The following is a 14,757-nucleotide window of genomic DNA, read 5'->3' as shown; positions in this document are numbered from 1 at the left end:
GCTAGTTGGAAACCACCCGTAGCGGCTAAAACTCAATTTAAACTCACCCATCTCTGTGGTGTCAACTTGAACACCCTCTTGACGCAGAGCGTCTGCTTGAGCCCTGCATGCACCCTCCCGAGCCCTAGTACCATCGACATTAGCACGGGTTGCTTCATCGTGTAACAGTCCCCGATCACCGGGATGACGAGCTTCCTCTTACCGAGCGGAGATCTTGCCCCCTGCATTGACCACCCGATGCCACGGGACATTCTGTGTGTTAAACTCAAGCTCCGGGTTTGTTGGGAGATTCTTCAGCGCTAGTCCCACCTGTCTAGACCGAGTTGCTGTAATGTTGCATGAGGCTAAGTTAGTAGTAAGTTCTTGATGTTAGTCAGGATTAGGGTTTAGCTCACGACTGCCCACCATCGAAGCAATGTGTCCGTATGATGTGATTTTACCCTCTGGGATTGTCTGGACAGCTTCCCAGACAATATAGAAGAATTCTCGAAGCTCATCGGAAAATGGCATTTTTTATGTTAGGCACGTTGAGATGTCTCGGCCGTGGGACAAGAACGTAGTAATATGTGCTGTTGCAATACGTTTATTAGTACATCAAAAAGTCACGTGATGAGGCGTAGCCTTCGCGTTTGGCGCGATAAAGACCGTGATAGCCTTGTTTGCTCTGATGTTAGTAAATAAGCTAGCATCGCTTTGGCTTCTTAACCTTTCCATTCCCTCGCCTGGCTATATAAACAAACTCATCATAATAAAATTGCACGGACTAGTATCATTTTTTTTTCGCAATGTCTAACATCATAGACCTGGTGTCTTCTAGTCCAATTCAATCTAAGAAGCGCAAATCGCACTCTTCAAACTCCGGCCGCCTATCGCCTTCCCCTGTAAAAAGACACCACTTTTCCCCACCAGCGCCCCATGAACGGTCTCAGAGCCAGGTAACAATCCCTGGGAAAGCTACACCGGCTTCAGCCCGAGCCTTGCGCAGCGGAGGCCTCAGAGACTTGGACGATATCTTCGACTTTTCGTCGCCAATTCCCGCTGATGTTATTGATCTTAGAAAGCCGGCAGTGCCACCTAAACAGACTTCGCAGCTACCGCCAAAAGCAATATCGGGCTTTCCTCTCAAAAGGACGGCGTCTGCTGTAGGTGAAATAAACACCGCTGACCAAGACGTAGCTGGAGATTTGCCCGAGAAATCGGTATTGATTGATGATTGGAATGATGACTCGATATTTCGTCTTGAGGAGGAACTTGGGATTGGGTCGGAAAATCCCAGGCTATCTTCACTTGGTGCACAAACCCCAACGGTAGCAACAACGGATTCGACTCATGGTACGTCGTTTCCAAGACCTCTAGGCACCATTATGCCTACCGCACCATTAGCTACGGTCGAGGCTGCCCCAACTGCAGTGGATAATCTAGCAGTGCCACTACCTAAAACATACGAATCTGTCCACTCCTCAAAACGAAGAGCTCCCTCTGTATCTTTGCGTGAATTTAGGAACGTGCGAGATTTTGACCCGATCACGCTTTCTAGCTCACCCGAGCCCTCAAGACAGCCATTGGGAAAAGAGAACTATACAGTCGCAGCTCGTCCCAGCCAGAGATCCTCTCGGGCAATGGCCGACTTGATCATGAGCAGCTCACAGCCGGAGCCACATGCACCCCCATTGCCACGCCGTCTAGACACGGGCCTGAAGCCGAGCCTTAGTGCGCCAATCATTGACCTGGGATCGGACTCTGATAATGATTTCCCGGACTTGGACGCCATCCGAGCACGGCCATCTAAAGATTCTGCCTTAGGCGTCGACGGCATGCTGTCTTCGCCTCTAAAGGCCAAGTCCCTGCCTAGAACTATACGCCCACCATTGGCAAACCCTGGGAAAATATCGCGAACAAAGCTATCACGGACTGTCTCAGCAATGGGAACACTTGAAAGCAACGCATCAGCCCACAGCATAACCCAAAGCATCACTAGAGCTGAAGCCAAAGTAGCCAAAGAAGCTGAAAAGGCACGCTTAGTTGCTGAACGTGCCGAAGCTAAAGAACAGAAAAAGCGGGATAAGGCCCGGGCTGCGGCCCTGGCGGAAGCCAACAAACTACGCACTGACAAGAAGATATCAACGCCTGAGATGGTGGTGTTGCTGCCAGTTGATCTACCTGAAACGACAGCTTTACAAGCAAAAGAACTGCTTAATAACTTGAAAGTACAGACTTCCCAGTGGACAAGCCCCGTGCCCCGTGTGGTCCGCTGGCGGAGAAATGTCACGAGTCGGTACAACAAAAGCCTTGAGTCCTGGGAGCCGATTGAGCCACAAACCGAAGATGAAAAGTATGCCATGGTTATCATGGATGCGCAAACTTTTGTGGATCGGATTCTTGGTGGCCAAAGCAATAATATGGAGGCCCATGTCAAGGAAATGAGACGTTGTTTTCCTGGATATACGCTAATGTACATGCTTGTGGGCCTGAGAATCTGGCAGCACAAAAACAAAACGTCTCGTAATCGGCAGTTCAGACAAGGCGCTGTTGGCACCAAAGGCTCGTACACAGGAATAGCAGAAACAACAAGGTCTCGTGGTAGCAAGAGACAAGCAGCTTCTCCGATGACGTATATTGACGAAGACAGAATTGAAGACGCTCTACTTGAGCTGCAAGTGATGTATGGACACGTGCTAATCCATCACGTATATAGCGATCTTGAGAGCGCACAGTGGATTGCAACTTTTACACAGCACATCTCCACTGTCCCGTACCGAAAGGTGCGAGATGCCACCAACGCAGCGGCAGCCATGTTTTGTATGCAGACAGGCCAAGTACGCACAGGTGAGGATGCGCAAGATACGTACGTACGAATGTTGCAAGAGATTGTGCGCGTTACGGCGCCTTCAGCATACGGGGTTGCGGCCAAATTTAGCAGTGTGCAGAGTCTACTTCATCGACTAGAGAGTGGGGGGCCGTTGGCGCTGCAGGCGGTGGCCAAAGTCAAGAACAAAGAGGGAGATGAGACAGATGACACCGTGGGCCAGGCAATCAGCAGGCGGATACATAAGGTGTTTACGGGATGTGATGAGGAGAGTGTGGATATCTAAAGCACGAGGAGAGGAGGTTAGCTTAATCTCGAACAATATAAATAGAAGTTGGCTGTCACTAGCTGGCCGTTGCAACCTCAGGACTATAGACAATCTATCTGCATGGCACGCCAGACTGCCCTGTTAAAATGATCTACTGTACCGAGCTTGCCAGTCTGCCCGACAAGTGTAAGTGTCTGTCTCACTCGGGTCCCTCAACCTAGACACCGGGCTTCCGGCTCCTTGACTCTCGAATCTCGTAGTCTAGCTACGCGTAGCTAGTATCGCAGCACATTCTAAGAAGATTATAGAGGAAAACGATTATGGGTGGAGAAATGATGCGGGTATCTGGGCAATGGTTTGGCCCCCCCTGCCTGTTTGCTCATGCGTGCCTCTGTGATCTGTGAGGCTGGTCGTCTTTTCGATATGAACATTGTCTTGAGGAGCGAACTATAGCCCTGGATCGTGACTGCCTGTTTTTAGCTCCGTTTTTTGTGCGCTGAGTTAAGCGGAGACTTTCCCTTTATCTTTTTTGATAAGGTGTTCTTGCCTCTAGTTCTAGATTGTCACCGTTGCTCCTGCCGTCTTGTCAAGCTCATCCCCAGTACTGGACTGAGGGTTTAGGGCTGCATGGTCGCACATAAAAGATAGCCTTTATTTCGTGAAAATCCAAGGTAACAAAGATTCTTGCCCCATTAATTTCTTGTCGAGGCGCACGTATAAAAGCGAAGCTCTTTTCTCTTTGCTACTGCTTAGGTCTCCTTATACTCTATTCCCCTTATTCTATCGTCTACGCAAACTCCTTCAATATCGAATACTATGAGCTAAGTTGCAAATCTCCTGATAGGTGTAGCAGTTATCGACACTGGCCCTTCGAGATAAGTCACTGCTATATGCTTCACGCCTACGAGAGTTTTCTTGGTCTACCCCCTATTGGAATCAAGATCTATGAAGGCCCAGGCAGGACTGCAGCACCCTTCAATAGTGAATCTACGGAAACGCCAAGGTTGATCTTTCGGTCCTAAGTCTAGCCAGACTTTGCCCTAGATATACAGTACCATTTCAGCACTATTGCAGCATGTGCCAGCATGCACACACTCCCAATCATTCCACACTTTGTTGGTGTCGGGAAGGTTCTGGTCGTGTCGCACGGGAGCAGTTTGACAAGAGCACCAGTGCACTTTTCTTAGTAGTCTCTTTGGCAAGTTTGCTGGTTGTAGTATCGCCTCGCCTTTCGACACAGTCTATGTCTTGCTCGTTCTGCAGCACCGTCGGTTAATATAGACGTACTGCAGTTTCTGAATCAAAACGTCTCAAAGCTTAATTAGGGACCACAACTGATGGCCCTTGTCAACAGACCAAGGTTGTAGAGTCGAGGCAAAGCTATTTTGACTCGGATACATGCTGTAATCTCTGCTAACTTCGTTTATTATCGCCTAGGGACCTAACACAGTATGTGGGCTATGTCACGTATACTGCCCGCCTCGAACTATTCCGTTTTACCTGTGCGCAGATGCGGTCATTTTTGCGACAGATTGCAGAAAAGTGGATTCATGGCTGGACGAGACAAGATGCGGAAGTCTGATTACTGTAGACGTGTGTGGCATTTACCGGTCTAAAGACGTTTGGGTCGCCTTTCTTGGCTACCAAGGACCGCGCCTAACGGGCCCGCATCAACTCTATAGTTAGAGAGACTAATAATGACAGAGCCGCCTTTGAAACAGTCGTCGTACCTCCTCTTTCTGAGCTACAAGCTCGGCTATCAGTATAGCGATCACTCTAAAGCCTATTCTAGGTCTTGTCTTCTCTTTGTTCCCAGTCTTGTCACACTCTATAAATTAAGTTGCGGGACGCACATGCGCTGCGGCTATCTATGACTCTGCCACATTCAAGGGCGGCGCCAATAACAAAAGCCACTCCAGCCAATTGGAGGCTGTTATGGGCTCAGCGCTCGCGGTTTCGCATACCTAGACTAGAGGCTCCTCGCACGGGAAATGGGCTCGGATTTGAACAGAAAAGCCAGCGTTGCTAGGCTTCCGTGAGAAGCCCCTTCCTTCTTTCATGCTTGCGCATAGCACAGCTACATTTCTCCCCAGATATCCTCACGCACACGATCGTCCTTCTCGTGTTTGGCTTTGTGAGTCTTGTTCTTGGTATTATAGGCGCTGAGAAAGTTGATGACATGGTTTACTGCCCGCCTCTCTAAAGGCAATAATTGCCCATACAGAGGAGACAAAGAAAAATGATAGAAGGAAACATAGGCTGACCCTAGAGCTGAATCAAGTGATGTTGCTACTTTAGCTCTAGATCGTAAATGGACTTATCTATCACCCTAACCCTAACCGGCTTATATAAAAGTGGGTCTATCCAAACCTTTTTGTTCCCTTGAATATTTTCTTAAACATTTTCGAACATGAAATAATTCACAGCGGGCTACGTTTAAGCCAAAGCTATTTCTTGTTTGTTTTAAATCTTGCATCTGTAATATTTTGCAGACGCAGTGTCTAGAAATCATGGGAACTGTTGTTCAGCCTAATCAATGGATCGCCTTGTGCGTGCCATCCGGAAACCTGCGCGTAATGCAAGCCACGCCGAATACGTAAGTTGTCGCTTTCATGCCTTGTGCTAACTTTGCGACTGACACTCTGAGTTGTCCGAGTCTTACACATGCTAACGCCGCCACTGTGCGCTGTAGGACGATATCTCTTGGCAAATACGGAACTTTCCCTAGCAACCTCATCATATATCGGCCGTTCCACCTAACTTATGAAGTGCAAGACAAGCTCGACAACGAGGATTTCTGCCGGCTCCGTGTAGTGTCAGCGGCCGAACTGCAGGCTGATATCGTCGCCGAGGAGAATGGCATGGAAGACTCGGACCTACTAGATTCGAATCCAAACGCAATTCGAATCGGCGGCGGCGAGGAGCTCTCTCTAGTTGATACGGAAAGTGGGGTGGAAGTAGCTCGGTCTAACATGGAAATCTTGGATGACTCGGCAGCGCAGACGTTGTCCATGGAAGAAATTGAAGAACTGAAGAAGGATGGCAAAGAGGCGGGCCGCGACCTGATCAAGAAGCTCATGCTGTCGCATATGGCTATCGACAAGAAGACGCAGTTCTCGCTGGAGAAGTACAAGTTGCTCAAGACTAAAAAGTACATTCGCCGCTTCCAGGTGCTCCCATTGGACACGCCACAGCTGGCACAGTTCCTACTTGAGGAGAAGAGAGACGCCAGTAAGATCCTTGAACTACGCCAAGAGATACTAGCCTTGCTGGGCTGCTGGGCAGACGTACACTACACCACCAACGAAAACGGCGAGACCGTCGAGGAAAGCAAGGAAAAAGTCGCCAATGTTATCCAAACCGAAGACGTCAAGGTCGAGGAGGGGAAGGCAGATCCTTCACAGATTGTAGGCGAAAAGATAGGCGGTGGTCGCTATCTGGTTGTTGACGAGACTGGGGGCTTGCTCGTGACCACAATGGCTGAGCGCATGGGCATTCTAAACCCTCTAGCGCCTGAAGAAATCCTGCAAAAGGCGCTTGCTGAAGACAAGCTGCATGAGGAAACCTCAGTCCCTGAAAAGCCCACAGTCGATGCCGACATCGATGCGGCCGAGGCCGAGGCCATGGACGTTGATACAGATATGGCTATGAACAACGAGCTCAGTGAGAAAGACCTGCCTGAGCATTATCACAAAGATGACCTCGAGGTGCCGTTCGCCGGGTCTAACACGCTCACTCTTGTGCATGCCAATGGACAGCCAAACCTCTCGGTTCTACGGTTCTACAACTACGACATGTCTATCCCCAATCCGCCCTACAGCACGCAACCGCTATACTCGCGACTGCTAACCATCAACTGGCTGCAACTGCTCTCGCCGGAAAAGGACCATGTGTATACTGATACGCCGGCATCTATGAGCGATGAGGAACTGGCGGCCATCAAGGCTAGTCGCCGTGGCACTTACCACCGGAAGCGGCGGCGTTGGGCGCGCACACGTTATATTGTTGACTCGACACGCGCCGGCGGCTTTGCTGGACTGGTCGTTGCCAGCACCATGGATCCGGTATCGGTGCTCCGAGCCACGCTTCCACTACTCGCCCCTGGGGCACCCGTTGCTGTGTACTCCCCTACTATTGAGCCACTAGCTGCGCTAACCGACTGCTTCAGCGTGCCAAGGCGTGGCGCGTGGGTTGCCTCGCCACCGCCGGAGGCTGTCGGCAAGTCAGTAGAGGAGCTAGAGCGCTGGCAAGGCTCAGAGGACTTCCCAATTAACCCCAGTCTACTAGTTGGGCCGAGTGTGCAGAGTAGTAGAGCTCGCCATTGGCAGGTGTTGCCGGGCCGTACACATCCGTTGATGACCAGCAGGGGCGGCGCAGAGGGCTATATCTTTACGGGATGGAGAGCAGTGCCGGTACAGGGCCAGATTGCAGCTAGGGGTTTGTACAAGCGGAGACGGACAGAGGCCGCCTAACCAGAGGATGAGAAAAGGGAAAAGGGGGCAACGGGGGAAGGGGTGTAGGAAGCAATTCGGATCAAGATACCCAGAACTCATAATACCACCACATAGCTATGTTTGTTCAATCTGCGGAAAACAGAGAGAGAGAGAGAGAGATAGAGAGAGCAGGTTAATATCACTGTATAATCAGAGGCACAGGGAGACTCAAAAAAAAGATTACAAATCACAAATAACAGAGCGTGAGTAACAAGAAAACAGAAAATAGCACATGTATAAACTTTCCACAAGCTTCAATCCACAAATAAAAGCATCCAGTCATCCTGCCGGGCCTGAGACCGCTTACAACGCCTTGCCCATGAACTTGCGCTTCGTGTAGCTCAGCCACCACTTGCTCGGCTTGCCATCACCACCATCCTCGTACACACGGGCCAACAGACGTGCTGCCAGCTCCTGTCGCACCTGGGACATGTACAAGCGGAGGGTTTCGGCCTCCTGGCGGTCACGTGGGGCCTCGTACATCTAAATCAACAAGGCAAAAGTTAGCGGCTAAAACGTGGAAAATGATAGGCTAGTTGGGGGGCCTAGGCTGCAGAGATGAAATGACTGCGAGGTGTGGAAGAGATGGGGGTTCATAGACGCACCTGGTTCAGCGGCCAGCCCGGGTCACCAGGGATGGCAAAGTTCATATCCAGCGACACATTCTGCACCTCTTTGGTAGCATCCCGAACGGAGTGGTTAGGCTTAATCTTGCCTAGGCAATCGCTGACGAACCAAATACCGTAGACTAGCAGACGGTCGGCCGGGCCCTGTATCTCGAAATTTCGGAAGAAGGTGTTGGCACGGAAGACAGCCAAAACTTCGTCGAGGATATCGTAGCTTTCGGAACCTGCATCAGGGGCCTCACCCGGCGCCAGGGCTGGCGTCGGGAACGGCAATGTGTATGCCGGCCCGCGAGTCTTGGTACGCAACGGCAGCAGCGGAAAGTTGCCGATTAGATGCGGAGGGTTCGGGTCCGTGTTGAATGCGGAGTTGTAAGCCTGAGCCAGAGGGCGCGCAGGCGCGCGATATAACGGTTAGTATACACAGTAGGCGAATCTTAGGATAGATAAATGGCAGAGAAGACATACAGGCATCGTGACGGGTGGGAGGAAGGAGATAGAGTGAAGATGAATGCGAGCAAACAAGGCGGTCGTTTATCTAGCTTTTAGAAACAAAGCTGTGGATCGAAGTTGTAGCAAGACAGTCAGAAGCCAAAAACTAATTAGACCTAGAGAAGCAAAGGGAATTAAATAAAGGGATCAAAATCGAAAAGCAACAAGCATTCTCAACTAAAATAAAAGCCCCAAGGCAGACGTCATCCATCCCAAATCAACAAGGCACAGCTTCGTGAGAGGTTGAAGCTTTGCCAGCTGTTATTGTGTCGGACCGTCAGCAGAGCTAATGGCAGCTGCCGGAATAAACGCCTCATGAGGGGATACTGTGGCGCTTTTGGTGTGGCTGGGAATTACTATCTATTTTACAATCCTTAGCTCATGTTATATTTGTTTTGTTTTGCAGATGTCACGAAAAACCCGATGCAATTCACATTTTTAAGCATATAGACGGGGAAAAAGATATTTCAAACAGTCAACATATCAGATAAACGCCATCGACAAGAGCTTTGTCGTCGGAAGTTTCCAAGACGCCATAGGAATCAACAGGAGCACACGAACAAAAAGCAAAAGAGTAGTCAAAGAACAAACAAGAAGAAAAATAAACAGACAAGACAAACAAAAGCAGACATGAACCACCCATGATTCATCTCAGCCAGTAGTTGCGGAGACACAAAAAAAGTGACTGGCCAAGAACACAAGAAACAATGAGAAAACAGAAAGAGAAAAAGGTGTGCCAAGTGTCTCGCATTGCGCATAGCAGATATCGGAGTCGTGGCGCATTGCAAGAATAACAGTGATAGACAAGGAAAGAAAAATACTCCAGAGACAGCTCTGGACAATAAGCATCTACAAAACAAACAATCTCCTCTTGTTCATCCCATCCTACTGTATGCGTTTCCGCTTCCGGTCGTCGTCGCCACGCAGATCGTCGTCATCGCGCTCGCTTGATTCCATCGTGGGATTCAAAATATGCGCCATGCTGCCCCTCCGAGTAGGCGGTACTGAAGACTCACGCACGTTCAGGTTTTTGTTGTCCGGGCCGCCCCACGAGGGCTCACTAAACATCACACCATTTTGACTCGGGTTGCCACCGTTATTGCTACTACCATTGCCACTTGGGAATGAGGCTGATGGCGGAGGAGTAGCGGGCCGTGACCGGGGCGCTGATGAACTGTTGAAGCCCTGCATGGAGAAAGATGACAATGAGTCTCTGATTTTCTGCTCGTCGTGTGTGGGCCGGTTAGGCGAGGGTGGCCATTGAGGGGGGCCTGCCTGCTGTTGCTGGTGTGAAGACGATTGGTGCGAGGAAGTCGGAGCAGGTGCGGCAGGTGCTCCTGCGTGCGGAGGGTACTGGGGAGGAACGTTTGGTTGCCATCCGTGGGCTCTAATGTCTGCCGTCGTGTGTCTTCTTCCCACGCCAAGACCTTCAACGTTAGAAAGTGGATGCGGTGGTGGTGGCGGCGGTGGTGGAGGAGCCGGATGTCTAGAGTTGGGTGATGTTTGGGGACTTCCCCCGATTGATCCATACGGCCTTCGGTTGCTATTAATCGAAAGGTTTGAAGGGACAGCCGGGCGGTAGTAGGGGCCACTACGAGGCACGGGTGGCTGTTGGGGGGGAACAACCAGTGTAGCTCGGCGGGGATCATCCTGCGGTGGATGATGAGGCGAAATCGGTCCGTTTTCGTAGTACGGGCCACGTACATATGGATCATGCGGTGGTGGGTGAAGTTGCACTGCCTCTTCCACGGGACGAAGAGCCTCCATCTGACGTGCCATCTCTCCCTGTAGACCTAGGACTTCACGATGCACAGGGTTCTCGGGGGGAACCATAGTCGATACAGCGCGGGCCATCTCTTGGGAAAACTGAAGCATCCGCACCATCGAATCAGTCAAGGCTTGCTGGCGCATCTGCATGAAGTGCGAAATCTCTTCGCTACGCTGGAGGCGCATGTTAAGATCGTAAAGTGCGTGGTCAAGAACTCGTGGGTCAGTCATGTCAGGCATCGGCATGGGTTCTGACATGCCAGGCGGGGGTGGTAATGGATTTTTTTGAGTGCCTAATTCGCGGTGGACGAGTGCATGACGCGAAGCCCGACGCTTGATTTCACGAAGACCGACGAGATCGCCACGTTTGAAATTGCCACCGCCGTGCTTAAATTCCCAAAGCGCCGACTCGGGATTCGAGGTGTGAAATACGTCGCTAACTGCGTATGGTTAGATAGGCACATTCTAGGTGAAGACAAGACGGTAGAGGCTGGAATATTAGATACCTTTGTGAAAACCATACATGTTGAGCTGGCGAACAAATGAAGAAATGTTCGTATGCTTGAAATACTGGCTGTGATGAGGCAAGAACTTTGGTTAGCGGGGTCCGCGTAGCAATCAAAAAATGAGCGTTGAATTTATGCCAACATACGATAAAACTTTAGAAAAGTCAGCTGAGGGGGACATGACAAAACTGTCAGCGCTGGATGACCAGGATATCAAATGCTGGATACTGTTGTCCTCAAGCATGCTACACAAACAAAGATAAATGCCGATTAGCTTTCTATTTCAATGGGTCGAAATAGCATTCATCGCTACTCACTTGTACAGCTTGTGGATAAATGCTGTTTGCACAATCTTTGGTTGATGGGCGGCAGCGCCGGCATTCGGGGGCGCGGGCATGTTCGAGTTCGAGGGGTTGGAAGAGCTAGAATTCCCGTTGCCATTGGCGCTTGCACTGTTATTACTGCTAGTAGTTCCATTGTTGCTGTTGTTGTTGGTATTGCCATTGCTAGTATTGTTGGCAGAGCTTTGGCTCTGATTATTGGTAGAAGAAACACCATCCATTGGAGAGCCACCATTTCGCACGTTGTCATTTGGAGCTTCGTCGATTTTGAGGATAGGAGCTAGCGAACCGTTACGAGGCGCAGAGCGAGCGGGAGAGGTGCTAATGTCCATGGGGTCTCCAGGGGGAGGTGCTGACATTCTGATGGTAGGTGTTGGGATGGGTACAACTCGCGATGAGTGGTCATCGCGGCCTTCAGGTATAGCCATATTAAAACGATGGGGATTTTCGGTGACAGTGGCCATTAGAGCGAGAGAAAAGGAAAAAAAAAAAAAAAAAAAAAGAGCCAGGAGTCAAGAAACTAGCGGCGGTTTGGAGGTGGTAATGACTGTGGTCGTACACAACGGAACAAGAGGTCAGTTATACAGCATAAGCAAAATTGAGAAGCTGGATAAAGGGCAGCATGGCGAAACAAAAAGACGCAAAGACGAAAAGGAGACGGACACGCAGATAGAAGGCCAAAAAGAAGTCGAAAAAGAAGGAGTTAATGTAGAAGAGAAGAAGGATGGACGGACGAGGGGGCAGCGGCGGAAGACGAAGGGAGGGAAAGAAAATGAGAGTAAGAGACAAGACGAGAGACAAGAAGAGAGTTGAACTAGGATGATGGGTTGGGGGAAGTAGTGAGTAGCGCGAGTAGCGTAGCGCGAATAGTAGAGCTGGCCAGCCTTGGGGCCTTGGAAGGACTTGGCTAAAAAAAGGAATATCCAGGCGCAAGGCTTCTTCCATGCAATAGTTGAGTGCAATGCAGCGAAGATTAACATTGATTGACTTGGCCTGCGCAGTACAAGGTAAGGCAAGGTGAGGCAAGGCAGAACAAAAAAAAAGAGCCAAAGCAAACGAAGCCAGCAAGAGAAACAAGGACAGGGCAAGAAGAAGAATAATAATAGCAATATTTTGTGCTGTGTATGTTTCTTTGTTTTTCCTTTTCAACGCGACCAAGCAGAGAGAACAAAGGCCGCAAAGGAATAAGAAAAAGGAGTCAAGGGAGAAGCAAAACAAGAACAAGACGGTACGGCAAGAATTTCAGAGGGGAGGCGACTAGCACGCACGGGAAAGACATACCGAAAACCAAGGAGACAAATAGAAAATAGAGAGTAGGATGGAGATGACCGAGGATAATGATGATAGAACCAATAATGGGCGTGGCCGAATAGCGATTGCGAATATACCGTCTCCGAGAAGACAATCAAGTAAAGCGAAAGAGACGGGGGACGAGAAATAAAAGCGATGGTGAGACTCGATGCGGTGTGTTGAGAAATTGGAGGAGGGAAAAAGCCCAGTAAGATAGAGACTGCTTGTACGTATCAACCAAGCAGACAATCAATCAATCAACGGATCAATGGTAGGAATTATGGAAGGAGAAACCTATGATGTGGCCTATCAAAAACAAGATGCAGCGATAGGCGGAGTCGTTTAGGAGCCAGGAAGCTGTGAGTTTGGCGACACGATTTCGAGGCGACAAGGCGAATAAAGAGAGATGGAGGGGAGGGGGGGGAGAGCGCGGCGTGTAAAGAAAAAAAAAAGAGTGCCCAGGATGGTATCCGTATGGAAGAGAGAAAAAGAGCAGGGACGGGGATCCAAGGGGCTGTCGTTTTGACGACGGTAGAAGCTCGGGAGGTGAAGATGGACAAAGGAGAGGAGAGGAGGCAAGATGACAGCCAGTGGTGTGGTATTGTTGTAGCGAACTTGGAGCTGGTCAGGCAAGCCGAAAAGGCGATCGGTAGTGTTGCGAAGCGCTAGACTCAACAGGTAGAGAAACCCTGTATAGTAGAGCTAGCTAGCTGGTTGATCTGATAGCTGACACTTTAAAGAGACGAAGGGTTAAGATAAAAGCAGCAGTTAGACTAAGAGGGAGGTAGGAAGAGACCGCTACAAGAGGAGAGGAGGGGGGGAGGGACTTTTAGACTGCAAATGCCGTAACTGTAGGGGTTGTCCGTGGGGGAGGGATGATCATATATGAATGATGAATGCTATGGCGAAGAAGCGGAATAATAAAGAGGGAGAAGAAAAGATTGGAAGATATAAAAACCGAAAAAAGAAGAGAAAAAAATTAAGAAAGAAAAGAAGATGTAATGCGAAATTTTGAAGATGAGATTCAGAGTGGAGAAAAGAAAAGCGAAAAATAAGAGGGAAAGAAAAGAGGAAGAAACGAAGAAGGCCGAAGCGAGGAGGGACAAAGTCAAATAGACCAAGTCAAAAGTCAGACCAATAGCAGACGAGCGAATAGCAAGAGGGGAGGAGGCAGCAACATCAGACAGCCAGCTAAAAAAGAAAGAGGCAAGAGAAAGAAGCAGAGAATCTAGAAGGCAAACAAGAACAGCGGCAAAAAGGTGGAGATGTTCAACTTGGCAGGTGCAAACAAAGCCAAAAATCAAGGCAGAAGCAAAGAGAATAGCACAGAAAAAGGGAAAAATAGGAAGGTGCGTAAAAAAAAAAAAGAAGGGTGCGTGTGAAGACAAGTCGGGAAGCTTCGTGCTTGCCTTGCCTTGCCGTTCGTTAGATTTAACTGCTCGCCAGCTTAAGCTAAAGATTGAAAAAAAAAGAAAAAGGAAAGAACCACGGCCGCAGAAATAGGAAGGGGCTTACAGAAACTGCAAGAGCATCCAGGAGAGAAGAGACACAGAAGCAGAAGCAGAAGCAGAAGCAGAAGTCGAAGCAAGCACCAGCCAGGCCAAGACAGAACAAACAGAACGGTATAACAGTATAAGAGGCAACTTATTATTCCAAGCATTTAAGGGACAAGTTACTTACATACTTAAATTGTACATAAATTCCCCATTTACAGCAGCAGCCGCATAGGCCTTTCTTCCTTCTCCCTTATCCTTCTGCGCTTTCTCTTCCCTTCTTGTTCTTCTTTCTCCCCCAATCCCACAAAATCCATTTCTTCCATCCTTCCTTGCTCCTTCCAGGCCCCGTTCTTTCTCTTTTCTTTCAATCCAGCCAAATGCCAATGGTACACACCAATGTACAGATCAAATGCACATGCACTACATACACAAGGCACGTTGTACCTTGGCCGTCTTCCTTGATGGGATGGAAGTTCTTAGTTCTTGCATCAACTCCGACCCGCAGAAAAAAAAAAGAAGAAAAAAATTCAGGACTTGGAGTTTCCATGTAGAAAAACTAGGTTACTTTCTTGCTATTTTTTGTTTCTTATTTCCTGTGCTGACCACTGTAGCTTTTCTCTCCCCCAATACCGATAAAATACAATAAATGACAGGTATCGAGTATTTGACTGCATC

General features: G+C 49.3%; 4 protein-coding genes across 4 annotated transcripts; 2 read left to right on the top strand and 2 right to left on the bottom strand.

The window, feature by feature from the left end:
• Nucleotides 1–785: 785 nt before the first annotated feature.
• Nucleotides 786–3,092, top strand: HOO65_050141 (ERCC4 domain-containing protein; the record flags this gene model as incomplete). The annotated part of the gene is made up of 1 exon (XM_071000789.1): nucleotides 786–3,092. One exon carries the CDS (start codon nucleotides 786–788, stop codon nucleotides 3,090–3,092), a length of 2,307 nt encoding a protein of 768 aa, XP_070858200.1.
• A 2,492-nt stretch (nucleotides 3,093–5,584) lies between these two features.
• Nucleotides 5,585–7,546, top strand: HOO65_050140 (tRNA (adenine(58)-N(1))-methyltransferase non-catalytic subunit trm6; the record flags this gene model as incomplete). Its single annotated transcript, XM_071003267.1, has 2 exons — nucleotides 5,585–5,670; nucleotides 5,767–7,546. The coding sequence occupies 2 exons, from the start codon at nucleotides 5,585–5,587 to the stop codon at nucleotides 7,544–7,546; spliced, it is 1,866 nt and encodes a 621-aa protein (XP_070858199.1).
• Nucleotides 7,547–7,870: 324 nt separating this feature from the next.
• On the bottom strand, nucleotides 7,871–8,664 carry HOO65_050139 (ARP2/3 complex ARPC3 subunit; the record flags this gene model as incomplete). The annotated part of the gene is made up of 3 exons (XM_071003507.1): nucleotides 7,871–8,050; nucleotides 8,173–8,568; nucleotides 8,659–8,664. 3 exons carry the CDS (start codon nucleotides 8,662–8,664, stop codon nucleotides 7,871–7,873), a joined length of 582 nt encoding a protein of 193 aa, XP_070858198.1.
• A 903-nt stretch (nucleotides 8,665–9,567) lies between these two features.
• On the bottom strand, nucleotides 9,568–11,760 carry HOO65_050138 (Transcription factor SFL1; the record flags this gene model as incomplete). Its single annotated transcript, XM_071003237.1, has 4 exons — nucleotides 9,568–10,889; nucleotides 10,956–11,023; nucleotides 11,102–11,200; nucleotides 11,273–11,760. 4 exons carry the CDS (start codon nucleotides 11,758–11,760, stop codon nucleotides 9,568–9,570), a joined length of 1,977 nt encoding a protein of 658 aa, XP_070858197.1.
• Between the last annotated feature and the right edge of the window lie 2,997 nt (nucleotides 11,761–14,757).

This window comes from Ceratocystis lukuohia (genome assembly GCF_044167205.1).
Source record: "Ceratocystis lukuohia strain C4212 chromosome Unknown Supercontig5_pilon, whole genome shotgun sequence".
NCBI classification, from domain to species: domain Eukaryota; kingdom Fungi; phylum Ascomycota; class Sordariomycetes; order Microascales; family Ceratocystidaceae; genus Ceratocystis; species Ceratocystis lukuohia.
The sequence above is the reverse complement of the archived record's forward strand: the minus strand, read 5'-3'. Positions and strand labels throughout refer to the sequence as shown.